Source organism: Anastrepha obliqua, chromosome 3, assembly GCF_027943255.1.
Source record: "Anastrepha obliqua isolate idAnaObli1 chromosome 3, idAnaObli1_1.0, whole genome shotgun sequence".
NCBI lineage: Eukaryota > Metazoa > Arthropoda > Insecta > Diptera > Tephritidae > Anastrepha > Anastrepha obliqua.
The window spans coordinates 85,464,461-85,492,367 of NC_072894.1; the positions used below are offsets into that span (position 1 = coordinate 85,464,461).

Below are 27,907 nucleotides of genomic sequence, written 5' to 3' on the forward strand. Positions count from 1 at the left end.
AGCCCATCCCTTCGATTTGCGACCACTAAAAATCGTATTTCTATTAACATTTGCAAAGAAAAATGAACCAATGATGCCACCGCTCCAAAATCGGCGCCAAGCTGTCACTCTCTGAGGGTGCATGGTTTTCCAACAATCACGTGCGGATCTCCCTATCCCCAGATGCGGCAGTCTTACTTGTTAAATTGCTGTCAAGATGAGAGTGCTTCGACGGAAAAAATAATTTTTCGAGAAAAATTGTTGTTGAATCTTTCCCAATGTTGTTCAATCGTAAATCGATTCATTTCGTTCCACGGGGATATGATACACTGACTTTTTGTCGAGATTTGTATCGGGGAAGAGTTGTCACCGCCAAAATAACTTATGACTAAAGAAAACTCCCTGAATAAATCTCCGACTCGTCCTTACTATGAGACTGCTCACCCACACATGTCTCTACCAGAAAACAAATCATCCAAAGTGGGGTTACAACAATCGGCTACGGCAATGAGTCTACGACAAAACAACCTACCTGACTTCAGCTGTTTCATTTAAATTAAAAATTCACTATCGATCACAAAGAAATTTTATATTCTTATAGTGGCTACCAAAGTGTATAGATAAAAAACATTTTGTTTAACCCTGCAGAACTAAATTAACGTAACCCCCTTTAGTTTTGACACACATTTTGTCAATCTAAAGGATTTTATGAAAACCAAGAAAATTCTTGCACTGTAAGCTCGTTGGGTTATTCGTGCCTCAGAGCCAGCCAATAAATCAGATTGTTAAAACTACAAAACAAAACAGATCCAAGCAGTATGAGCTATGGATTTTACTATTAATATCACTGTATTGCAACCCCCTCAATGGATTCAGTGTATTTCTTTAAGCCCAACTCCCTCAATAAATTTTAGTGTTCCCATCTTTAACAAGCTGTTTGCGTACCTGTTACGCTCAGCCTAATAGCGTTAAGTTAAAGTGCACAACCCTTCCTAAGGATAAACTAAGAACGCTCACAGGCATTCTCATATGTCACTACAGAATGCGTAGTCATCTGCACAGGATTGCGATATGGTCCACTGACTTCTGTCGTTTCCACGACCAGTCCCCAGAGACTCCAGCACACCTTCTTCTCGAATGTGGCGCTATAGTGTGAAGAAGGTTAAAGCATCTCAGCGCGAAGAAAGGCATATGTAATCAGCCCAGCCCAGCTCTTTCTTAAGCTTACTAAGATTTTAATGGTTGGATGAAGTACTGTGATGAGTAGAAGACTATGAGGTCGGAGTGCATCACTTTCATTAATTCATTTATTTATGCTCACAGCTGACAGTTGCCTTTTACGAGAGGTATCCGTTGCAGTAGGCAAATTCCCCAACCCGCTAAGAATATGAGCTGTGGATACTCCTTCGGAGATCTTCACATCTCCTCATCACATTCCTTTCTAGACTTTAACGGCGGTTTAGCCTAGATCTTTTCGCATATTCAGTGCACCATTCACTTTAGCTCAGTGATGTAATTCTACGAAAAAGAGATAGGCGCCTTTCAGTCAACAAAAAAGACATCTTGCGACCCGCTTGCATATAACTCGAGATCTCGTCACTCTAATGAGCGTCACCACAAAATTTGTACACTCATATGTATGCATATATGTGCTTATGTAATATACATACATATGTATGTTACATATATGAATTTGTGTTTGCATTAATATGCAGCCATGTGTTTAGTGTTGAATTTGTGCTCCTTGCACCATTATCGAGAGAGCTAAGGTGTATTTTCTAAGTAAATATTAATTTAACCAGCCACACCTTGGACCTGTGTTCATACATACTTGAGCATACATACACATTTATGTATGTACATACGTGTCGCTTAGATGTTTCAGGGATTTGATGGAATGGATTTTCCAATTCTAGGAAATTAAGCAAATCATAAAAATAACAAAGGATATCCGATTCACAAGCACCTCAACTTGCACTCCTTGTCCTGCTTCTCAATTTCTCTTTCTCCTTCTTCCCATGAATTAGTGGTTTTATTTGCTCTTTGTGCAACGCCTCACTTGTCAATGCAAACGTGGTTTTTCTCACAAATGTCCTTTGATGTTGCACGCCTGCACGTAGGAATATATGTATTTCCCATTACACACGAGCATATGCACGGATGTGCATACAACCATCACTAGTTTCACCTTTTTCTGCTGCCAGATTATTTTCTATTTTTTTCGTATCTACATACCTGGCAGTCGATTGCGCCATTCGGACCCAATGCATTCCTGTACTTATATGTGCATTAGGGCGGGTCGATTTAAAAATCGCTCATTGCTCCGTGAAAATCGTATTCTAGGGATCAAAATAAAAAACTTTGCCGAAAGAACCATGCCTCTAAAACGAATTCTGATGTTCCCAATTTCAAAATATCACCATTTTTGGCCTTTACACGCAAAAATCAGCTAAATGGCTATGTTTTTTCTTTATTTTTATTTATTTATAATAATATTTATTATTTATTTATAATAATGTCTATTTTTTCTCTCAAGAAATTTATTTAGTCAGAACATATGTAAATGAAAAAATTAATTTAAGTGAGTTATAGAAAAGAAACTAAAAAGTTCGACCCAAATTGGGGGACATCAGAATTTGTTTTAGAGGTATGGTTCTTTAGGCAAAGTTTCTTATTTTCATCCCTAGAATATGATTTTCACAGAGCAATGAGCAATTTTTTTGCCTCCCCACAAATCGACTCGGCCTAATATGCATATATATGTACTTATATGTATGTATGTATGGATATATTATATCCATACGGCAATTTGCTTCCAACGCAGCAATTGCTTAACAATAGAAATTCCTCATTGTACTAATATTTACAATGAGCATGTTCTGCCACGGCATTAAAATGTAAGGAATGTTGGAATTTTACGGAATTTTACAACTATTACTGTCCCCTGTATTGGGGTATGTCGGTTCGTTAGCGAGTCAAATATCAGTCAAGAAGGTTGCTAGCCGGCCTGCGCTAGCTTGGTGATAGAATTCTATCCGTACCTCTAAGCAGGACTTTAACTTGTTTGGCGCGCGAGTGGTATTTATTTCCCACCTACCCCGCATATCTGGCTAGCATTTCCCGATCCGTCACCTGGGGATGGGATAGGAGACAAGCAGCTATGCACGGAAAAGCGCCCCATGCTCCAAATAGGAGTTAAAGGAAGCTATTTATATATTTTGTGGAATTTATACATATGTAAATTGCATATGGACGTTTCACGCTAACCAACTCTGTCTTCATTTTGAATTTGAAAAATCGGGCTTCAGATTCGTATCTGTATTCTCAAGACCCTATATAATATTTTTAAGTAAATCCAGGGATTTTTTAAACTCTCTTCTTTGGTATTGGATGAGCAATTTCAAATTTTTAAAATTGCGCTACGGTTTCGAAATCCCCTGAGTATCAAGTTTCAGGAGAACTAAAAGAATTACTTAATACTCCTCTGCCATATTGGATCCGCTATTTTGAGTTTCAAAAATCGTATCCTATCCTATTCCTAATCAGCGATCCCAAAAATATTAAAATATTTCGTGAACCAACATTTTTGCAAAATTCTTTTTTTTTCGTTCACTTCGTTCATGAATTTATTCAGCCTTTAAACTTTGTGATGAATTGACCTTTTTTTTGGAATTTGTGATTATAAGGACAAGGTTTGTGTGAGAAAAATTTCCGCCATGAGACGCCAGTGGCGAACTATTATTGTAAATCATATTTATGGTTAAGTGGCGCCAAGGTCGAGTTGTTACTAAAACATTTTTTGTGATCCGATTTGGGTCATATTCGAAATATACCACCTTGATCAAAAAGTTCCCGGAATATAATCAGAAAACTCAAAATACGTCGTGGTTTTTTGACTCGATCATACAGAAAAGAAACAGGACTTGTACGTGACGTGCTCAAGAGTCGGTGAGCCATCTACGGTATTTGTTTTCTCTCCCGACAGATATATAATTTATCATTAAGAGTTACGATGAAAGTATTAGAAACACCAGTAAATATTTGTTAAACAATTAGAAAAGAGCGGGAAGGCAGTATGCCTTCTGATACCCCCCTGCAATACCAACACAAAGAGGCATCAATGCTCCAATTAAGGAACACAACAAAATGCCTGCAAGGTGTTTCTTCTAGGATCATAGCGAACGTATCACCCATGCAGACATTTGCTAAAACTTGAGCCACCTCCCGGCCAAGTCAGGAGGTACATAGGTAGACACCTGATGTTATCTAGCTAATATTTTTCCTACACACCACTTTAATTTTGGATATTATTACAGCCCGAAAGGATTATGTACATGGGAAAATAAATATTTGCACGAAAATATACATAAAATAGTCAAAGTCAAAGTCTTAAAAGCCTTGCAATAAAATTTTCTGATGATTGGACTACATCTGCTGCTCATAAATTTTATAACCTTTCCTCGACAACGAAAATATCTTCGCAAGCAGTATTGTGTCTATTATTATATTGTGGAGAGGGGAGTTTCCGGGTAAATGCCAAACATTTATTTTTTGTTTTAAGACTCTTCATCAAAATTACTTTGTATTTCTTCTTCTTTTTTTGTGCATAATTGGCGCGCATAAATAAGTACGTACGAAAATTTAATCAGTGAAATTGAATACTCTGTTGCATTTCATACTTCATTTACTTAATCTGTTTCGCATGGACTGAACGAATTTTAAGCCACATTTACTTGTATATCATTTTTGTTGGAGTACATACTTTTGGATTTAAAGTTTTGCTGGTTGCATAATATTAATTTTAGCCATATTATTTTTTTCTCTTAAGCTGGGCCCTTGGAATTTTTTCAACTTCTATAAACCGTGACCATATTTCAAGACCTTTTTCCGCCTCTTAAATTTTCGTATTCGTGAATGGCATAATTTAACGAGAGAAGTAGAACTTGATACAAAGATAAAGTGAGTGAAGGATACGGATTTTAAATTGTAAATGCATGATGAACTATCAAAAACCAGAGAGAGTTGCCAAGGTTTCTTTCTGAATGTGTTTTTTTCAATTCCATTCAATTCGGCATCGATAACTATGGTTCAGTAAAGTTTGGCAAGTCATCGTGAATCGTTTAAGGTCAAAGCAACGCTTCCAAATTGTGGAAGTTTGCTTCGAAAACAATAAATCTGTTCGCGAAGTTCATAGAGCACTGGCGGCATCATCGGACCTTGTTTCTTTCAAAATGAGGAAGGAGTTGCTATTACGGTGAATGGGAAGAGCTGTTGAGCCATGCTGACTGAAATTTTGTTTCCAAAAATTATTTTGATAAACATCGATAATATTTGGTTCCAATTTGCCACATAGCGCTCTACAATCGATTTATTGCAATATTCAAGCCAAATAAAAAAAAAGAACGAGGTGCGTTGAACAGTCGAGATGCAGTTAAAGCTAGAAACACACGACGATGGTGCAAATGGAACGGTTTTCCGTCATTTCATATTGTGTTAGCATCCGAATGTACACAGCGAAAGAAAAAAAGCAAATCAGCTGGTCTACTGATATTACTTTTAATAAATTTGCATTGGTTCCACTTGTGGTACGTGGCCCCCATCTCGACAAGCAGAAATCATCTCATACTATATAATGCAAATGGAGGCCGCTCAGTAAACCTCAGTCAATGGAAACCGATGCAATAAATCACAGAGCTTATGGCATGAAATTTATCGTATGCAATAAACTGTCACTTTGCTGCTTAGATAGCTACATTTTCATTTACACGAAATCTTTGTAGTGGCAACACTATAAATCAAAAGAGAAATATAAAAATGACATGATGGAAAGAATAATGAGATGGCGCTATCGCGGTCCCGTTACTTTGACCGCAGCGAATTTGACAACGAGTAACGCGATTTTAGCACCAGTATGGCCAGATTACCATTTTCGGAACTTGATTTAGCTTTTTTTTTGTTATCTAGTCTCGGAGTTTTAGTTCTTTCTTCATGACATTTTTTTAGCCTGTTCTAATTAAAATGTAATGTTTATACAATAATTTTGTAAAATAAATATTTTTTAGTAATTAGTTAAATAATTCACTCAGTTTTATTTAGCTTTACTTTTTTTTTAAATCTGGTGGCATTGCCCGCGATTGCAGGTGTTGTTGGTGTTCTTCTGCTTTCGGCAGTCAAATCTCTCTCTCGCTACTGCAGTGTTGCCTAGCTTTGGATATAAAAACGCACTAAAATGCCCATTGAAAGAAAATAAAACACCAAATTTTTATTGAATCACTTAAAGAGCTTTGTATGCATCACAAATTGTGTTTAAAACGTGCGTTTTTTTTAATAAATGTGTCATGCTTATGTACAATTTAATTTATGAGTTTTTTTGTTAAGCGAAACTCTTTTGTTAAGGGAACGACTTATTTGCTATATTTGAGGTTATGGAACTATGTAGATAAGGTACTCTTTTTGTAAAAATGTCAGTATGGTTTCTTTAGTATTTTCTGGTATTTTGTGGCTTATTTTACAATGAATACACCTCTTGATGCCCTATGTCCCACTAAGGATTGATGGCCGGAAGAAATGATTACACCTCTATGGTTTTAATCCGCATTCAGTAAATTTAAACGCCTTTTAAAATGTGTAAAAAGGTTTTCAATCTTAAGAAGAGTTGAGAGAGGGACATTTAATATTCTTACATAACCTTAAATGGAGCAAAAAATTAAATTAAACAAATTTTCATTAGCACTAAAATCTTCTCAGAGTGGCCTTTTTTAACCTTCTTTTGTATAATAATGCAGTTTTTTTTTAACTTTAAGTTTCGGTAGCTTTAAATTAAAAACAAAAAGAAACAAACACGAAACTTCGCCATTTTCGCATTTTGGGTATAAAAAAGCACTAAATTTATTGTGAAGTGCAATTTGTTGGCAATACTGCACAACTCGGAAAAACGTGACGTCACGCACTCTCTGATGGGCGCAATCTTCTTTCTATCATTCTTGTAAAAATGAAGCCGAACGCTTTTTTATGATCGAAATATGCAAGGAGTGCTTTAATCGGATTTTTTTAATGAAAGGTTTTGCGTTGAAATGCCCACGTAGAAATATATGTACGTACAGCTGTGAACTTGAAAATGGCAGTACTCTTAAAATTTCAATGCCAAATATCTATGAAGGGTTCAGGGATTTCATATGTGTAGAGTTTATCTGAATAAATCTTGCAACTACGTAAATAACGGTTCTTTATTGACGTCGTTACGTAATTAAGTGCAATATTGAAATAGCAGTGCCTTCAGTTTTTTGAGGCTATACAATTAATTTAATAAATTTTTTGACAGATTTTGACGAAAGTACGTTTTTTATTATTTATTTATAATATATGTGCATATGTATATATATTATATATATTTTTTTTAAGTCACGTATATACATATATCTTATGGTTTGACTATATGGGTTAAGCGAAACTCTGCACCACAGAACAAAAAAAAACAAATTCTGAAATTCAGAGCAGATGGAAGATCTTACACAGAAAGGCAAAATATTCGTTCATGTTTGGCAAAATTGATTTCAAACGCAATGTAATTTGTGGCGAAGACGGAAAAAGAGGAGGAAAACGAAAGACCCGCCCGCAAGATGGTTCTCCAAAGAGAGTTCCATGAAGTTAACCATCCAAATTAAAAAAGAGCTAAACTTAAGTGTTTCTGACATAACTGGGCGTAGAAGACTACGGGAAGCTGGATTAGCAGCTCGCAGTCCACGCAAAAATCCACTCCTGTCACCAAAACATAAGGCAAAACGTTTGAAATTTGCTTGAAAACATGATAGCCGAACCGCTGGCATATGGCGTAACATTTTATCAACTGAAAAGTCTTAAACAGTTTCGTACGGCGGCAGGGTTTCACGACAATATGTTATACGTCCACCAGGCATCGAAAATCAGCCACAATACACTCCAAAAACCATAAAACAGGGGAGCTCAAAAATAATCGTATGGGCATGATTCACATAATATGGAGAAGGCTGCATACACAAAATTAATGGCATAATGGACACCAATATTTATGTGCAAATAACGCAGACTGTTACGTTGCCGTATTGCACAGAGGAAATTTAAATAAAATGGGTCTACCAGTGGGATAATGATTCTAAGCACACGAGTCGGAAGGCCAAGCATTGGTTTCGCGAAAATCAAATTGAGGATATGGAATACTCAGCTCAGTCCCCCGACCTCAGTCCCACAGAAAAGTTGAATTTTATTAGAAATCTACATATGCGCCTAATTTTGTAAATTTCTTTTATTTCTATGGTACTTTTTGTTTTTATAGTATTCTGGTTGTTTACAGATGATATGTAAGAAACAAAGTTTGGGCGTCTCATGTTGTAATGTCTCTTTTTTCAAATGTAGCAATCCTTTTAAATGTGAGGTGGTTAATGTGACGTACGAAAACTATATCTACTCGTATATAATAAAAATATAGTATTGTATATAATTTTATCGCTACTTAATTTCTCGATATTTGTTAAAACAAAAAAATTGTTTTTACTTATAGAGAATTGGTGAACTATTGGTTATTTGAAAGATATACCTTCTGCTCAAATATGAACGAGACGGTATCAATAAAACGGTCCGCGGATGACATATGACAAAAATAATTTTTTTTGTTTTTTGGTAGGACTGTTATTAGCTTAGATGACAAATTTCAGCGTGATATGTCACATAGTTTGTTTTCTGTGCTACTGTAAACAAGTCAAGCTCGAGTGTGTTCTTCGAATTTAACGATGGAAATTCAAAGAATTTGTTTGAACTTTTGTTATTCCAATAAAATTTCGGCTTCAGACGCCTTAAAAATGTTGCAGACAACCTATGGGGACTCTGCTCTATCGCGTGCACGTGTTTTCCAGTGGTACAAATCGTTCAAAGAGGGCCGTACATTGGTTGAAAACTTGCCTCATGAACGTCGTCCAGCAACATAAGTAAACGACGAAAACATCGGAAAAGTAAAGGAAATTGTGCTTGAAAATCGCACAAATCGCAAAATCGGTTAACGTTGCTGAATATTATTTAGACGTTTTGAAGCGTTTGCGCGAGAACATTCGTCTTAAAAGGAAGGAATTGTGGGACAACAAGTCATTGTTCTTGCATCACGATAATACACCAGCTCACACATCACGTCTTGTTCGCGATTATTTGAACAAAAATAATGTTAATATCGTTCCGCAAGCACCGTATTCGCCTGATATGGCTCCATGTGACTTTTTCCTGTTTCCCAAGCTCAAGTTGCCGCTCCGTGGAAAACATTTTGAGACAATTGAAGTCATAAAAGAGAATTCAAGGAACACACTCGAGCTTGACTTGTTTACAGTAGCACAGAAAACAAACTATGTGACATATCACGCTGAAATTTGCCATGTAAGCTTATAACGGTCCTACCAAAAAACAAAAAATTTATTTTTGCCATATGTCATCCGCTGACCGTTTTATTGATACCGTCTCGTTCATATTTGAGCAGAAGCTATGTATGTGTGCATGTGTGTGAATAGTCTTATCAGTCCGAGTATTTGTGCGTATATTAAATTTCGGTATTTCTTGTGTGCAGAAAGTTCATGGATGGGTCCATGTTATTGTCGAGATAATTAACGAATTTTTAGTTTCGAATTGAAAGACTAAAAATATTTGGAGTAAATTCGTATTGAACACAGTTTCACATCAATGCAAATTAAGAACACCAATATATGAGTGGAACCTAGTAATATTCCAGAACACATGCAACCTTTCTTGCAAAGTCGTGTTTTCGTTTATTTCTCATATTGCTCCCACTTCCCATTTGTTAGATTCGTACGAGTATTAGTCGTTTTAGCAAAAAAATTTAAGAAATTTGTTACTTTTTTTTAATTTTTTGTCATCTAGGCTTTATATATATAAGCTATTTTAAAGGTCAATCATTGTTTATGGAATGTTTAAATGCTTTAATTTTTTATAAAAAAAAGACGATGAATCCTGACTTTTCAGGATTATTACTGTTAATATTCGCTTTTCTATTACATATGCACATACATGCATATATATGTATATATTTCACAAAAATAGCAGTGCGATATTTCAAAGTTTTAACTATTTTTTTCCTTTATTGTGAAATATTCCTAATAACACAAAGTTACAAACTGCATAAAATTAAAAAAAATTACAGACTTTAATCCAAATTTCAAACCTTTAGTCAGAATAGAAAAATTCTGAGTATGCAGTTTAAATTTTCCCCATTAAATTTTAATATAATATTGTGGCAAAATTCGCCCTGATATGATGCTATGCATTTTCTTCCATATAACGAATGCTCAAACCTTTTTGTTATATGGAGAAAATGCACAAAATATCCCGTATAAACCAAAAAAAAACTATTAAAAATCAGCTCAATTTTTGAGCCACTTCAAAAATTCTAATCAAAAAGTCTGAAATTTTTATGAAAATTTGTTGAATTTTTTTTTTAATTTTGTACAAAATTTTATACTTTTTTAGTTTATATGTAAATAGTTGATATGTTAAAATAAAATTAAAAATAAATAAATAGTCAAATCTTTGCATTAAGTCGACTTGCTATTATTGTGAACATAGGTGCACGCATATTTTCCTAAAAACCACAATTCTGTTTTTACATTGCTCTTCATATCCTTTATGCATTACTTTCCGCTTTTAAAATCTTATCTTTAAAGTTTTCAGGAACTCAAATTTTGTATCATTAATTTCAAACTGCCTCCCTTTAATATGTAGATATGTATGTATATACTTTATTCCTCAGAGTAGTTAGTTCGAAAAAGCTCTGTCTTCCCTCTGATGTGCATTTGCAAAACCAGTTTTCTTCTTTTAATACATTTTGTTAAATTCAACCATTTTCCTCCTATTTCCAGTTCACCCAGAGCCACAAATCCCTCTACATTAGCAACGGTTAATGATGTGAAAAGCAATTACTCAACGAATTTGGTAAGTCTGGTTTTTTTATACGATACTTCTGCGCATTTATCCACACTCGCTGTGCCAACTATTTTCCTGCAAAATTAATTAGCTAAATTCCACACTAAAAAGCGACGTATTTATGTAAAAATATTTTACTAAAAGAAAAGCAGCACACACATTTTTGTGTGCAAATGAAGAAAATTATTCAAGCGTAATGGCATTTAATTATGAGATTCATAATGTAATGGTTTGCGAATCAGTTTGGGTTTTGCTTGTAATAACTTCATATCAATGTTTGTATGTCCATATGTAAATGCTTGCCTGCATGTCGGCATTATGTAGGTATGTATGTATATACGTCCCATTGGGAATTTGGTATATATGTATGCATGTGTACCATGGAAAAAAGAACACGATGGCACTTGATCTAGCATAAATGAGAAATTAATCTTAAAATCTATATATTTATGATCTGCTCTTCTAAGTCTACACTTCGCGCCTCTATAGTCAACAATTGCACCGTCTGAAGGTGCAATGGCCCAGAAATGGCCAGCCTTGACCAATAGTGAAGAGATTGTGTTCCATAAGGACAACGTCAAGTCGTCAGAAATTCCAGGTATATACATATGTACTGTGAAGCCCCCCTTGGGCGGACACGCTTCGTCAGTCAACTTTTGTCCATCCAGGAGAAGTGTCTGGGAAGCTAGTTATTTCCGAACATTTTAATTTTTTTTTCAACAGCGCATATTCCATTTATGTGCATAAATGAATAAAAAGTAATAACGAAAATTAAAAATAAATATTGCATTTCAGTCAACAAACTACATAAAACTAGATGCTTACTCATTACATAAATAATATGTAAATTGTCGATTGACGTAAGTTTTTTTTGTTTTTTCAAAAGGAAACTATTTTGCATACGCTTCTTCAATTTTTTTTTAACAATTCGAAAACAGTAAAGACATGGTCCCCCCCACTCATCCATTTTGACTGGATAATCTCTTCATTTTTGACGATGCCTGTGTTTTCCCAATTTTGAACCCAATAAGGCAGATGGCACCGGAATTATTTCTTTTAAAATTATGATGATATTATATCAAATGTACTGAATTAATTTATTTGTATCTTAAAAAGTTTTGTTCGCAATATTTAATTAGTAAAACTTGCCTACTAGCTAATACTCTAACAGACGTATTGTTTTCCTCGTAAACTTTAATAAAATCACGGTGCAAACTAAAAAAAAACACATGAAGAAACATCACACTATTTGTTATGAAAAGTAATCTTTATGTTCCTTGATAAGAGGTTCGCGTGCACTCAGTAGAGGTTTTTGTGTCAATTTTATAAAAAATAACTGTTCGCGTCCGGCCAAAAGAGTGTCCGCTTTAGAGAGTAATTTATTCCAAAATGTTTACTTCAAACTTAGTATAGGAAAAATGTCCGCCCAATTGAGATGTCCATCTAATAGAGGTACCCGTTAGGAGAGGTTTCACTGTATTGAGTATAATTTCGTGAGTGCTTGGATCTTCACTTATGATCTCTCGGCCTATTCAAATCTAAATCCATATAACTTCAATACTCGTACACCCATATTATAATATGCTTAACAATAAGCATGAACTCTATAATAATACAACCATTGCCTCATGCATTAATACATATACATACACTGCCCCTTATACGAGTAACATTGTTGTACTCGTTTGGCAACTCGTTGCTTCAAATAGCTACATAACACGTGGATTGCTGGGGTAATTTCTTATTTTATTTTCAAATGTGTCGTTGTCATATTGTCATTGCTATTGTAAATTAGTTAACAGGCATATGTGTGTACATATCAACTTCCATATTACTCGAATGAGCACCATTTGTAACAGTAGCTTCTTAGCGCTGTTACTCTCATTGCTGTTGCTATAAGACAGCCAAGATGAGTAAGTTAAGTGAGCGATGTCACATAACTGTAATGTGCAAACAATTTATTTATTCATGTATTGCACTCCCTAACGCCTTGGCTCTATTTATTTAAATCTCACAAACCTGTTATTTTATTTATGGGTCAAAGGAATTAATAGTGTTACTACAATTATTTGCTTGCATAAGTGATATGTGCCAATAATTGGGGAATTTTGATATGCATACATACATATGTGAAATGTGTTGTCTTGATTGTACATATTTACATAAGATGAGAACAAATGGGATATGCTTTAATCTGGATATTGACTACGGCCGCCGTAGCCGAATGGGTTGGTGCGTGACTACCATTCGGAATTCACGGAATTCACCATTCGGAATTCACAGAGAACGTCGGTTCGAATCTCGGTGAAACACCAAAAAAAAAAGATTAAGAAAAACATTTTTCTAATAGCGCTCGCCCCTTAGCAGGCAATGGCACACCTCCGAGTGTATTTCTGCCATGAAAAAGCTCCTCAAAAAAAATATCTGCCGTTCGGAGTCGGCTTAAAACTGTAGGTCCCTCCATTTTCTGGAACAATATCAAGACGCACACCACAAATAGGAGGAGGAGCTTGGCCAAACACCCAAAAATGGGTGTACGCGCCAATTATATATGTATTAGGCCGGGTCGATTTGTGGGGAGGCAAAAAAATCGCCCATTGCTCTGTGAAAATCATATTCTAGGGATCAAAATAAGAAACTTTGCCGAAGGAACCATACCTCTAAAACGAATTCTGATGTCCCCTAATTTGGATCGAACTTTTTAGTTTCTTTTCTATAACTCACTTAAATTAATTTTTTCATTATATATGTTCTGACTAAATAAATTTCTTAAGAGAAAAAATAGATATTATTATAAATAAATGAAAATGAAGAAAAAACATAGCCATTTAGCTGATTTTTTCATGTAAAGGCCAAAAATTGTGATATTTTGAAATTGGGGGACATCAGAATTCGTTTTAGAGGTATGGTTCCTTCGGCAAAGTTTCTGCACTTTTATATACTTGAGAGCTCTTATATTTAACTACCATAAAATATTAATGGCTTTCGATTACTTACGCGTTAGCAGATTATGCAAATAGATATATATTTACATACATACATACATAATCGGGAAAATAATTTCTCATGTGACTAACTTGATTTTTCTTTTCTCTAATTAATTTAAGTGCTTCTGTAGCGATCCTTGATCTCTGCCTGAAATAAATAATAAACAAATGCCTCACAAGTGATAACCTCATTTTTCCTTCAGTCAAATCTCTTCTCACATATTCAAGTACAACTCATGCATAACCACTCAAACAAATGTACTCTGTAGCAGCATTCTACGTGAACATATGTTTCCAACATTTCAACGCCAACATGACAGCCGCAACAGTTTTGTATTAACATTGTACTCTTAGCATCTCCTTCCTCTTTCGCTGAATGCAATAAAAGAGTTCTAAAATAGATTAAAAAGTTCATTGCCACACTGCGAGTATTTCAAGTATAGAATAGTATTGAAAAGAATTTTTCCCCTCTGCACACTTTCTGACTGAACTCGATTTAGTTGCACTTTTCTTGTATTCTAAATTTGCGCTATTTACTTGAGAAGCGCTCGGAAGTCATTCGCCTGTTAAGTTTTTTAAAATGTGCATACATATATAGGCGGGGAGGAGGAAAAGGCGTACAACAATGTAAAATAAGATGCTTCCGCTGTAACGGAAGTTTTTTGAGCACACATATTGTATATTTATTGCTACTGATATGAGTTAGTATCTGACTTATATATCCCTCGCTGTTCGAATTGCCTACGCTTGTACATACATACGTATGTACCTATGTGCACATATGCATTCAGCTGGCACAAACTAGAAAAGTCTCATATTTCAATGTGAAAATTTTCATTCATAAATAAATTTCAATACAGTGTATGAAGTAAGGTGCGTATGGTAATGTACATACATACATACATACAGTCGTTCACAGAATTGAGTATACTCCTTATTTTCAATGAAGCTACCAATGTAACTAAAGATTTTTTGACTATAAACGAAGGCTCATTAAACAGGTAGCAGTTAGCAGAAGGGTTGAAATTTGGACTTTTTTCTGTTGTATTTATTTGTTGTCTTACTTATCAGTCTTTGTTTAAAGGTTTTGGCATTTTGTGGACCCAAAGCAAGAAGAAATAACATTGGTCTTGGTTTTTTTTGCTCAAGAAATTTCACTTTCAGAATTCCAAACAAAATTGCGAAGTACAAGCAAAACGAAGGGGAATTACATGTTTGTGAAGAAGAAGAGGAGGCGAAATCAATAAAAACTATCAAACACAAAAGGTGAGGTTCAGCGCACTAAACAGGGTGGCAGCCCTTGGTCGAGGAAAATGCCACTCCCACTCTACAAGAAGCACCTAACCACAGCTACACATCAGCATGGCTTCCGTAGAGTGCACAATACCACCACAGCACTCACCGCCATAGACACTCAGATCAAGCGCGGGCTTAACCAAAACCACCTCTGCGCAAGGACCGGCCTAGTAGCGTTGGACCTGCCAAAGGCTTTCGATACAGTCAGTCATCTCACACTACTAGATGTTATTCAACAGTCGACCCTTCCACCGGGACTAAAGAAGTGGTCCGCGAACTATTTGTGTGATCAGCAATCGTCTTGTCATTTTTCGAAACCAAAGCTCAAATCAGAGGATGATAAAGGAATATAGTCCGTAAAGTATGGATAAATCCTATTATAAGCATTCTTAAATTAGCTGCAAAGACATCAAGTAACACCAAGTAACCACTGTCTACTGAAACTGTCTGTTGTGTGCTCCGAAAACATAACTTGCACGGTTGAATCTCAAAAAAGAAACCATTTCTTTATTCAATGAATCAAACTAAGTGTTTGAAGTTCGCTGGAGCTCATCTGAATAACTTTTGGTAGAGTGTGTAATTTACGTATGGAATAGAAATGAATTTTTGGAGATCAGATTGTAAGCAAGTTCTTAAAAACAAAGCCGTATTCTCATATTCAAAACAAAAATATTTTAAAAGTCATATGATACAGTTGGTGCGTTATATTGAAAACATCCATTAAAGCCAGTGGAGCCAGATCCAAAATATTTATTGAGGAAAAATGTGAGCCTGCAATTTACATCGTAGCGCCGCAAAATTAAAGCTTCTATCCATATACGTAGGTCGGGAGTGGGTGCTGAACAAAGCCCCTAAACAACTCAAAACACCACCACAGTCACCTGATATGAACTCATTAGAGAATCTGTGGGCAGAAATCAAGTTAAAATTTCTTTTCAGAAATCAAGTTAAAAATGTTCATCCGGGCAATAAGGAGGAGCAAAAACGAAAATAAATGCGTCCCACAAAAATAATTTGTGGCCCTACATACTACTACTTTTTCTATATTTTTTCGTAGTTACAATTTGCATGACATTTATCTGAAGTTGAACTCAATTTAGTAAAATGAGTTATTAATACAACTTCGTTTTAGCAGCTTGAATTGGTGCATGACGTTCATTAAGAAATGCCCGGGTTCTAATCTCCGTGTTTGAGTAATGTTTTTTAACAGAGGTCGCCCCTTGTCAGGCAATTGCAAACCTTGACTTACTAGGCAAAACCTCCAAGTGTATGGCAAACCTCCGAGTGTATTTCTGCCGCTCGGAGTCGACTTAAAACTGTAGGCCCCTGCATTTGTGGAAAAAGCACGACGCACATAAAAAATAGAAGGGGGATCTCGGCCAAGCACCCAAAAAAAGTGTAAGCGCCAATTATATTATATATGTATGTATATATTTATGTACATCATACAACTTTCTTGTGTTTGTAAAAAAATCAAGTTTAATTTCCATTATATTTATTTTAAGGCCTGACAACTGAAAAAGTTAATAAAAATAAAAGTAAAAACATAATATTGATGTAATACATAGGCTGACATTTATATATTTCCAATTAGCTTCTGAGTATACTCTATTTTATGAGCAACTGTGTGTATATATTGGTAAATGCACATACATATACATATGTATGTACGTGCATTCATTCGAGGAAGCATTCTCGTTCCACGACGTTTATGGCTATTGCTTCAAACTTGCATTTAATTCAAACTTCTTGTAAAAAATTATTTTTATCCGCAATATATTTCACTGAAGTTACGTTTCTTTTCTCTGTTTGGTTTTTCTAACTCGTCAGTTCCGTACTTTAGTGGCAATTTACGCTATCATAAAATTTAAGAGCAAAAAAGGAAAACACTTGAACTGCCTTTGCATTTCTTGCAACACAGCACCAACATTCTTACTCATAGGTCTTTCTTCCTTACTTCCATTACATTTTTTTCTCTCGATACAAAACAATATTACACCTTAACTACCTACCCTTTGGGGTAGTCCGCATCCGGAACTGCATACACACATTTCTTTGTATGTATGGGAGTATAACTTTGTTTTACATTTCTTCGCACATTTGCTCTTACGTTTATTTACATAAATACATACATACATATGTATGTATTCGTATGATATTGGTCCCACGCTGTGCCTACTTCAATAGTATAATTATTACTGCCACGAAAATTCTCTGCAGAGAAAATATTAGTGAACGAACAAATTAGTACGATTTCACAAATATTGGACTCCTTGCTACTCAGAGTGAGGCATTTGGTCAATTCACAAGGTGTTATGAAATTATCATTTTTTAATAAAAGTTGCATGAACATACGATGGTTTTGAATACCTTGTTACGATTGCCTTTTCCTCTTTTGTCTCACACATTTTTATTAGGTTCTAACGCATGCGCTTTTGCTTAATCTGCAATATAAATAATTAAGTTTGTAAATTTGAGTAAAGGATGATAAATAATATAAACAGAAACAGCTGATTATACAACACAAATAAACTATGCATGTACTAAAGTACTAAACATTCCTCCTTCATTCCGCGAAACTACGTTCACATATGTATGCACTGATTAGCAATAAATCCAAAAAATTTAATCTACCCGATATGGCAAATTAGCTGTCAAGACTGTTTTAAAAAATTTTTCTTAAAGAAATTGGTTTGGTAGAATATTTTATTGTTTTCGGTTTGTTTAGTTATTATTAACGATGTGAAGAAAAGGCTTCTATTTGTCATTAGTTAATTTAATTGCGCAATTTGCAGCTAACTAGTAATACTCGTAGACAGTTGAAGGAAATGCGTAAACGACGTCTACTGAGGTTGGCAAAATGTTATGGCAGAAATACGCTTGAGAAATTCCATGTTACTTTTATAATAAGCAATAACAGGCCAAAGCGTCTGTTTTCTATAATATGAAAGAATAATAATTAATAGTATCTAACAAAAATTTTACTAGAATTATGTCTACAACCTTATTTTCTGTACGGCATCCACTTTATTTAGTCTTTAGTTTCTCGTTGCATTTGTTGTACAGGGTTGTACAGCAAAAAGTATATTTTATAATATCATTTTATGATCTCGGATTTTGGGAGAGAAATTGTGTATGGGTAACTTCGCTTTTTAATTACGTATTGGGAGTAAAGCTTGAAAAAGTAGACGATCTAGTAATAGGTGATCCAATCATAACTTTGCTAACACCTTCCGAACCTAGGAACTAAACACTCAGAGAATCTGTAAAGCACTGGCAAGCAAGTTTTTTTTTTTTCAAATAATCAAGTACCACTTTATCACCATCGACAAATTCCAGAATATTCGGGGATCGCAAGCCAATGTTGAAATCGACAGCCGCCGAATCAAGAGGAGCTCGTATTAGTTCCCAGTCATAGAAATATACACGTAATGAGATGGCTGAAAAATTGGCTAGAGTAGGAGCTTCTCTTAATAAAGCTGCACACTGAGAGCAAAGTACACATTCAATATACCCAAACGTCCGATTCAAGATGGAATAAGATAAGCGTCTGCAAAATTACAAAGAAGATTTTATTCAACTATGACAAGTCGAAAAACAAAAGGACTTTTTTTTAAGTTCGAGCGTTATAGATCTTTTCCTGCGAATTTAGTAACATTTTTAAGCTACCGAAGCAAAGATGTAGTAAGGTAAGATTGCTACTTCCTAGGACATCGGCATGTTAAAATTCATCATTTTTGAATACGGAAAGGAGACAGAGCGCAGACTAAAAACGTTTCTAAATATACTTGAAGCGTACCAGTTCAGTACTAGTCGTTTTCCCTGCAGGGTTTTTATAGAAATGTACATACGTACATAAGCACATTCAATATATAATTTGTACTTTTGTAGGTAATGGTTTTATTTGCGGTTTCCACTTGAGGTAGTACTTGCTTATTTGAAGTAACGCCAGAACGGATGTGCATTATTTATATGTATCAAATTAAAATATGTATGTACATATGTATGTACCTCATAACTATGTTGCGTACAAGAGCAGATCTAAAGGGGAATACGTTCAAGCGCTCACCGTCGCATTCTGATGTTCTGTACATTTGTGAAGAGCTGGGAAAAAAATTGGGCTCATTTTAGATTAGGTTAGACTTAATATTTTAGGAGAAATAGTTATCGAGATAGCAATCGAAGTATTTTTGAGAAACCCTAAATGGTATTTCGATGAAGCAAAAGGTTCTATAGCCGCGTAAACGTACCTAAATCACCAATAAGATTCTCTTGGCGATCCGAAATGAAAAATAGTTAAATATTTTTTTTTTTCATTTTTGAACTGATATTATACTCGTATCATTTAATAACAGTTTATTTTCTGAAACACTTTGCGTAATTGTTGATATCAAGTGCGGCTATAAACTTACCAATCTTCAAACAAGAAGCTAAGGTTATGGTTTTTCTTTCTGACCAATTTTTTTTTTCAGTACACCGTTCACGAAAATGATCAAATTGTGTTCTTTTCTCGCAAGATCTAGTTATTTTGCTGCCAGATTACTATTTTGAAGTGAGTATCAATTTTTTTTACTTTCTTTGAACTGGTAAGTGGTAGCAGGGACCTCGGAACGACTATTTTAAAGCATGATGACCCAGGTGCTATCGAATGGTAGTCACCCACCAAACCATTCGACTATGGTGCTTACACTTAGCACTTTGTCTCTCAAAAAAGCTTTAACAGTAACGACATATCTTATATCTTGAATCATTTAACAATTCCTCAGTTCAAGTGTTATCCCTGCCCTGCTCCTTTGCAAGTTTCTGGGTAGACCAGTGTACATGTACGTACACACATACTCATTTGTGTGTATGTGCTTATGAATAACCCTGAACAATCACAAGAAATAAAATGTAAGAGTATTTATTTTAACTGCATCATTTACTTCGGTGTAGCTTCTTTTTCCTCTCATTTGCTGGAGGCAACCAACTTACATACATACATATCAGAGCTTGTGTGCTCATAAGCACCATTGTATGGACAAGTATGAATTTACGTTGTTTTATAGTACTTTTTGCTGGAATGGAAAAGGAATTGGTTTAGTTACAGCCGAAAACTTTGTGGGAAAAGAAATAAGAGAAATTGCATGAAATTCACTCGGAAGTGAAGAACAGATCCTGCGCAACAATAATAATATTCATGTCTGATCAAAAAGTGCCAGGAATGTTTAATTTAAACGAACCGCGCACTTCGGAACCGGTCCATATTTTTTTCTTATGTTGGTGGGTCTGTAAGACATACATCTGTCACTATTTATCCGTTTTGAAGCGTTTGAGAGATGCTGTACGTCGCAAACGGCCGGAAATGGGGGCAAACAATTCTTGGATTTTGCATGATGATAACGCGCCACCGCACCGAGCCCAAATTGTGCTGGCTTGCTTGACCAAACACCAAGTAAATACTCATACCATCGTGCAAGCACCGTATTCACCTGATATGGCGCCGTCTGACTTCTTTTTGTTTCCTAAGTTGAAGTTACCACTTCGTGGAAGGAGATTTCAGTCGATAGAGGAGATCAAAGAGAATGCGACGAAGAAGCTGAAGGCTGGGTTAAACGTAGGTACAAGTGTGTTGCTTCAGGCAGGAGATAAAATAAATTTGGCGGAAATTTAACTCTGTTTTGTTTTATTTAAACATTCCCGGTACTTTCTGGTCATAGGTTACGTATACCTATATATGTATTGAGGGAAAAGTAAGGAAAACTGAATTGTTTTTTTTTTTACTTAATACTAATAAATCGGTCACGCTTCGCTGCGGGATAAAATATTTATTTTCTTGTAGATAATATATGTATGTATATAAGTATGAATTTTTGAATTTGAGCCAAATTGGGTGATAAATACGATTTAAAGAGATGTCTCAACGCCTGCGACACCTATAGAAAATTCTTCGATTTTCAGCTAATTCGTTGGAATGCAAACTTATCTTGTGAGTTTAAGCTCAACCGGCTAGCTCCTTTTTTCAGTCACAAACACACGTGGAAAAAATGCCAAATGCTTATACATATACTCGTACAATGACCTCGCTCAACTCAATACATTTATTCCCAGGACCCCCGTCGGTTACACGAGAAAGAAACGACTGGCGCGCTTTCTTAAATTCGCCCGAAATTGCTAAAACGGTTATCTCACCAATCAAGAAGAAGAAATTTATAAACAGTAGCGAATATTATTGTTGGCAATAATTAATTTTTGTTGTCCAAACTGTTTCAAATTGACCTTTACACGCTGCATTGCTTATCTGTTTATATACCGCAGTTGTTTAGCTCAAAAGTGTCAAATATGAGTGACGTACGACATCCAATAGGGGGATTCCTTTTGTGTCACCTTTTATTTTCAAATATTTTAATAGTCACTGGTATTGCACATAATTCTATAACATGTCCTATAATCTTTGAGCGACACATATTTATTATTATAGAATTCTCGAAAACCTCCAAATCATTAAATTCAATTATTGCAAATTTTCAATGCTGAAAAGAATCGTTTAACACTATTCAGCATGCAAATTATAAATAAAGTAAAATAAGATAATTTTTCAATTTACATATGTATGTATGGTACGTTCATAGAAGCATTTCCTCGAACTAATTACCTACTGAAATAACAGATGAGAAGAAAAATAATTCTTAATCTGCAAGAGAAATGCTAGCGTAATCGCACTTTGCATAAGAGCATTCGATTTTCAGTTGAATGTACATACATCATATGCAAACGTAACTATATATGCATGTATGTATGTACGTCGAATATCTACATCAGATTCAAATGTAATTCAAACGAGCTGTCCTACATTTTGTATTTCCTTTGCTCGAAATTGTGCTCGACTAAATGATAGAGATTATGTTGTGCTTTTTCTGATAGAGCCACTTGTAAGCCCCTATTATTATTATTATTTGTTGCTGGAATCGTACTTCGCTTAAAGTGGCAATGGAGCATATGTATACCAGAACTAGGAACGAGAGGTGAGCAGCATTAGAGATAGCCATTACTCGTATGAAACACAGTAAATGCAATTAGTATCAACAGCGGTGGAGTTTCTTGCAATCAACTACTCATTTGGAAGAATATGCATATGTATGTAGGTATTAGAGGTGGAGAACTATCGGTGGCACTATCGTCACTATCGATGGTTTGGCACTATCGAGCTGTCATACTATCGATGGCGCTGCATTACCGATAGTGCCGATAGTTCATCGATAGTTTGGTTTTACATCACTGCAATACAATTTGCCGCATTTATTTGTGGCGTCGTTTGCACTTATACTATAAATATAAATTTTCTTTGTGAATTTTAAAGTGATTAAATTTAAAAGTTGATAAATTTCAAAGAAATGGATCGCTTCATTCAGAAAAGTAATTATCATGACGTATTTTTTAAGCCATTTTAACCAAATTTTTGTCAAATACAAAGTAAACGTCGCGGCTCTACTCCGGTTTGCGACTGCACCTCCTCAGACTCCGAAAAGGATGTTGTGTCCGAGAAACAAACACAAAAGATGAAAAATAAAATATCTGAAGTTTGGAAATATTTTAAGCGGTCCGACGACAAAAAATTTGCAAAGTGCCTAAACTGCGCAAAAGAATATAAAACAAGCGGAAACACTTCGAATTTGCGGGACCATTTAAAAAGATTTCATCCAGATTTAAAAGACCACGCACCGGATTCTAGCACAACAGCTACACTTGCTGATAACGACAACACAGCATCTACAAGCAGCAGTTGCAGGTCCAGCATGCGCTCTATGGACTCGTATTTGAAAAGAGCCGTATTCTACGATGCAAACAGTAAGCGAAAGAATGATATTGACAGAGCCCTAACCGAGATGATAGCCAAAGATGTGCAGCCATACAGTGTCATCGAAAATGAAGGCTTTATAAAGTAGAAGCAAGTCTTGGATCCAAGGTACAAGCTTCCAAGTCGAACGCAATTAAGAGATGTGCTGATGCATAATTTGTTTCGAGAAACTTCGGCCAAATTGTCCGCGATGTTGGAGAGTATTTCAAATATTGCCGTCACATGCGACTTGTGGACCTCAAGTGCAAATGTAAACTTTATAACCGTAACATGCCACTTTCTTCATGAGTATACCATGAAAACAGCATCGTTAGCCACACGCAAGTTAATTGACCCAACTAATCACTCGGCTCAAAATATTGCAAACACCTTGCGAGAAATACTAAACTTTTGGAATGTTTACGAAAAAACTATTTGCATCGTTACAGACAATGCCAGTGCAATGCTAAAAGCGTGCGAATTATTAAATATACGGAATCTTCCATGCTTTGCTCATACCTTAAATTTGGTTGACCAAGATGGACTCAAATTGGATAAAGACGAAGCATTTAAGGCTTTATTTACAAAATGTAAGGTGATAGTAAAATTTTTTAAGAAAAGTTCCATAGTAAATGAAAAATTCAAAATGGTTCAAGATAAATTTGCTTACACCCTTTTACAAGAAATGCCTACAAGGTGGAACAGTTTCTATTACATGATACAACGAATCCGGGCAACGCACGAAGCTATTGCAACGGTTCTACTGTCCACTAAGCATGCACCTCTTCCATTGACGGCAGAAGAAATAAATATTCTAAAAGATATTGAAAAAATATTGTCATTTTTCCATCAAATTAGTGAAAGAATTTGTGGCGGAACGTATGTGACAATTTCATTAATTATATCTTTGACATATGGCCTGTACCGAAAAATACTAAGTCTATCACCACAATTGCAAACTCAAGAAGGAGAGACAATGAAAAATATATTATTGGAGTCCATTTCAAAACGGCTGTCTACGTACCAGGAACGAATTGTGACGAGAATAGCAACAATAATAGATCCGAGGTTTAAAAGACATGGATTTCAGCAAATTGCGAATGCTGAGGAAGCAGAAAAACTTTTGGAAAATGAATTGGTGAATTGCACTAGTGAGGAAATCCCCATCAACGCCGATTTGGACTTCAGCACCAAGACGCAGGACTCCTTCCTTGATTTCTTAGATCACCGTGCCAACGATAAACGTAGAAATGCGCGCTCTAATGTCATAATCGTCAAGCGGCAGTATTTGGAGAGAGCTCTAACTCCTCAAGATATGGATCCCCTATTATGGATTAAGGTGAAATTAAATAATTAATTATTGATAAACAACATCTAATTTTTAACATTAAATTTTATTACAGGTTAACCAGATGGACTTTCCATGTATGATTAAGTTAATTTCAAGATATTTGTGCATCCCCGCAACATCTGTCGAGTCCGAAAGGGCGTTTAGCAAGGCGGGACAAATTGTTTCTGACAGAAGAACGCGACTTAAGGAAGAGAACATAAACGTTCTTTTATTTTTAAATCAAAATCTTTGGATTAAGTAATATTCTTAAATGAAACAATCTTTATATGTATATATGTACATGAAAATATGTATGAAAACTTAAAAAGGATTCCTAAGCAAATTATCTTGTTATTAACAAAAAATTAATAAAATAAAAAAAATAAATAATTGGCGCGTACACTTCTGTTAGGTGTTTGGCCGAGCTCCTCCTCCTATTTGTGGTGTGCGTCTTGGTGTTGTTCCACAAATGGAGGGACCTACAGTTTTAAGCCGACTCCGAACGGCAGATATTTTTATGAGGAGCTTTTTCATGGCAGAAATACACGCGGAGGTTTGCCATTGCCTGCCGAGGGGCGACCGCTATTAGAAAAATGTTTTTATTAATTTTGCTTTCACCGAGATTCGAACCAACGACCTCTCAGTGAATTCCGAATGGTGATCACGCACCAACCCATTCGGCTACGGCGACCGCCTAATAAAATAATCTAACAAAATATTAGATTTTTTTTAGCATCAAATCAAACAACTGTTGCACTGTTTTTTTTTTTGACTATCGATCCACTATCGATAGTACTATCGTCACTATCGATGGTTTCGAAAAAACTATCACCCACTATCGATGGCGTCCACTATCGATATTTCTCCACCTCTAGTAGGTATGTGTACATATACCTGCAAATTATATTATGGATGTATGTGCGTGCACATGGAGAACAAAACGCAAGTGGTGTCGCTAATTCGTTACATGTGGCTGCCATACGGGAGAGCATAGGTTCAAATCTCCGTGCATTAACACCGCCTAAGAGAAAAAGTGTTTTCTAATAGCGGTCGCCCCTCGGCAGGCGTCGGCAAACCTCCGAGTGTATTTCTGCAATGAAAAAAAAACCATTTGCCGTTCGGAGTCGGCTTAAAACTGCAAGTCCCTCCATTTGTGGAACAACATAAAGACGCACACCACAAATAGGAGGCGAAGCTCGGCAAAACACCTAACAGAAGCGTTGGGAGCGAATTTCAAATTTCATATTTAGTTTCAATATTAGACACAAGAAGTAAAACAATTCAGCTAGCCAAATTCAATTTCATATATTAGTCATATTTTACTTTTTATACTTCGCTCGAGGTAAGCCAATGATTTGCTTCCAAAAATCAATACTTATGATAATAACCTTGTCTTAGTTATGCCCCTATTATTCGTCAGCATACGACTGCCGTTTTCAATAGGCTTAAGAAATATTTTATGCGCATAATTGGCGTTGGCACACTGAACTTCAGCCCTTGTCAAAGGCTATCTACATACGAGTATACTAAAGCTGCACCTCGCATTTGATAGCAGGCCATTGGAGGCATCCATACAGCATATTCACTGCACATCGCAGACCTCAAAGGTTTCAGTTCAACTGATTATTAGTTATTCCATTCTTAATGGTCTACTCGTACAACGCAGTTATTACACTACAAAATGTGAAAATTAAAGCTAAGTATAAAAATTTTCATATTAAATGCCATATTGGGAGAAAAGGAAGTAGGTGCTTTTTGAGCCACTTATTATTTAAACCTGAAAAAAAGCGTAATTTTGATGAAAATTTAAATTTGTTTTTTTTTTTAATTCGCACACACTTGGAAACTTTGACTGGTTTTCATAGAAGTATGAACTATATTTTAATAAAAAAAAATTGTCAAAATTAAATAAGAAATAAATAAATGGTAAAGGCTTGCCAACAAGTGTATAGTAGAGCTATAGTTCTTTACCCTAGTTTAGAATATATGTATGTATATGAGTATATTATATGAAATATATAAAATGTGAACTTAACATCTAAAATTGATTAAATTATTCGAAAAAATGGCAGATTGAAGAAAAAAAGGAAATATATAAAATTTTATCGAAGCTAAGTTTAGGTGACCGACGCGTGCCCAGCAGTTGTAAACTATATTTTACTCAGTATATCTAATTTAAAGTGAAATGCGACTGTAGTTGCAGCCCTGTGTTTAAGGGGTCCCGGTGGTCTAGAGCTCGAAAATTTAGAATATTTTCAGGAATTTTTTTTTACAATAAAATAATGAAACACGATATTCAAATTTTTTAGGCCTTTTTTTAACCTCTTTACATATAAAAATGAAAACATTTTTTTTTTTTTTTAATTTCAATCATTTTAAAACTGGTGCTGAAATTGACCCTCCCGAATAATTTGTCCTAGATGATGTTGTCCATTTTGGCTCTTCTATTTAACTGAAACACAAAAAAAAAATGACAAAATGGCGCGGTTTGGAATTTAACACTCTAACAATCTTTTTTTTATAGTTTTATAATCAAACGAATACGAAATAATTGAAATAATAATATGATTCTAGTGCGGGCGATAGCCATTGATGTTGTGAACAACATATTAAATTTTCGAACGATTCGGTTGAATAGTCCTTTTTTTTGTTTTTTGACAACACCAGGCCGAAAAAAGTCGTTTCGAGATAAATGAATTTAAAATTTGAGGTACAGGAGCGCGCGCACCGCTCTCTACCTAGTTAATGGGCTGTAGAAGTCGTAATATTGGGAATTTCCGCATGAAAATTTCACAGAATTTTCTTAAGATACTATATTTTCGAAATATCGAAAAAATAAGAAATCGATTTTTTGAAATTTCTAGACCACCGGGTCCCTTAAGGCTTACTTTGTTTCATAAGTGATATACCTGTACATAGATACGAAGTTTGCCTTTTATATTTTGAACCCAATCATGAAAAAACATGATAAAGTACGTCTTAGAACACCCATACCATCGATTGCTGTTTGTTTCCGGCTCATATGCATAGAAGCAAGATTTGTCACTTGTTACGTTGTCATAGACGTGCTTTGAACCACCGCAGCTGAATTCCTTCAAAATTTCTTTACACCAATAGAAACGACCCTTTTTTTGGGCAATTGTCACATTTTACGGTATTCAATATATCACATCAAAAATTGTCACGAAAATTTTCACGAGTTAATTCCATCTTTTGGAAGAGAAGAATTTTTCAATTTAAATTTTAAAAGAACAAGTAAAGCACGTTGGTGAAATCGTTATATGTTAGTTTGTGCACAAAAATACCAAATTTTTCGATAAAAAGACGACTCTTTTACAACTAAGCAAAAATTACAGGAGTAAAAAAAACTGACGTTCTGATATTACAGATTTGAGTTTCAAGTGCAAAATCTGTTGTAAATGTGACGTCTGAGAAATTTGAAGACTATTTTTACGTTCCGGATGCTCTTCTGAGACGAGGACGAGGGACATTTTAAAGCACTTGAGTTTCATCATCAACTGTTATGTTTGGTCAATATTGTTGACT

The 27,907-nt window shown here is 35.2% G+C and overlaps 1 protein-coding gene across 4 annotated transcripts in view; it reads left to right on the forward strand.

The window, feature by feature from the left end:
- Nucleotides 1–27,907, forward strand: part of LOC129243008 (uncharacterized) — a 139,379-nt gene that overhangs the window by 85,133 nt on the left and 26,339 nt on the right. For all 4 annotated transcript variants that reach the window (XM_054880017.1, XM_054880018.1, XM_054880016.1 and 1 more), the window contains one exon: nt 10,869–10,941. In XM_054880017.1, coding sequence (XP_054735992.1) covers nt 10,869–10,941 — 73 coding nt within the window. The remainder of the gene's footprint in view (nt 1–10,868; nt 10,942–27,907) is intronic.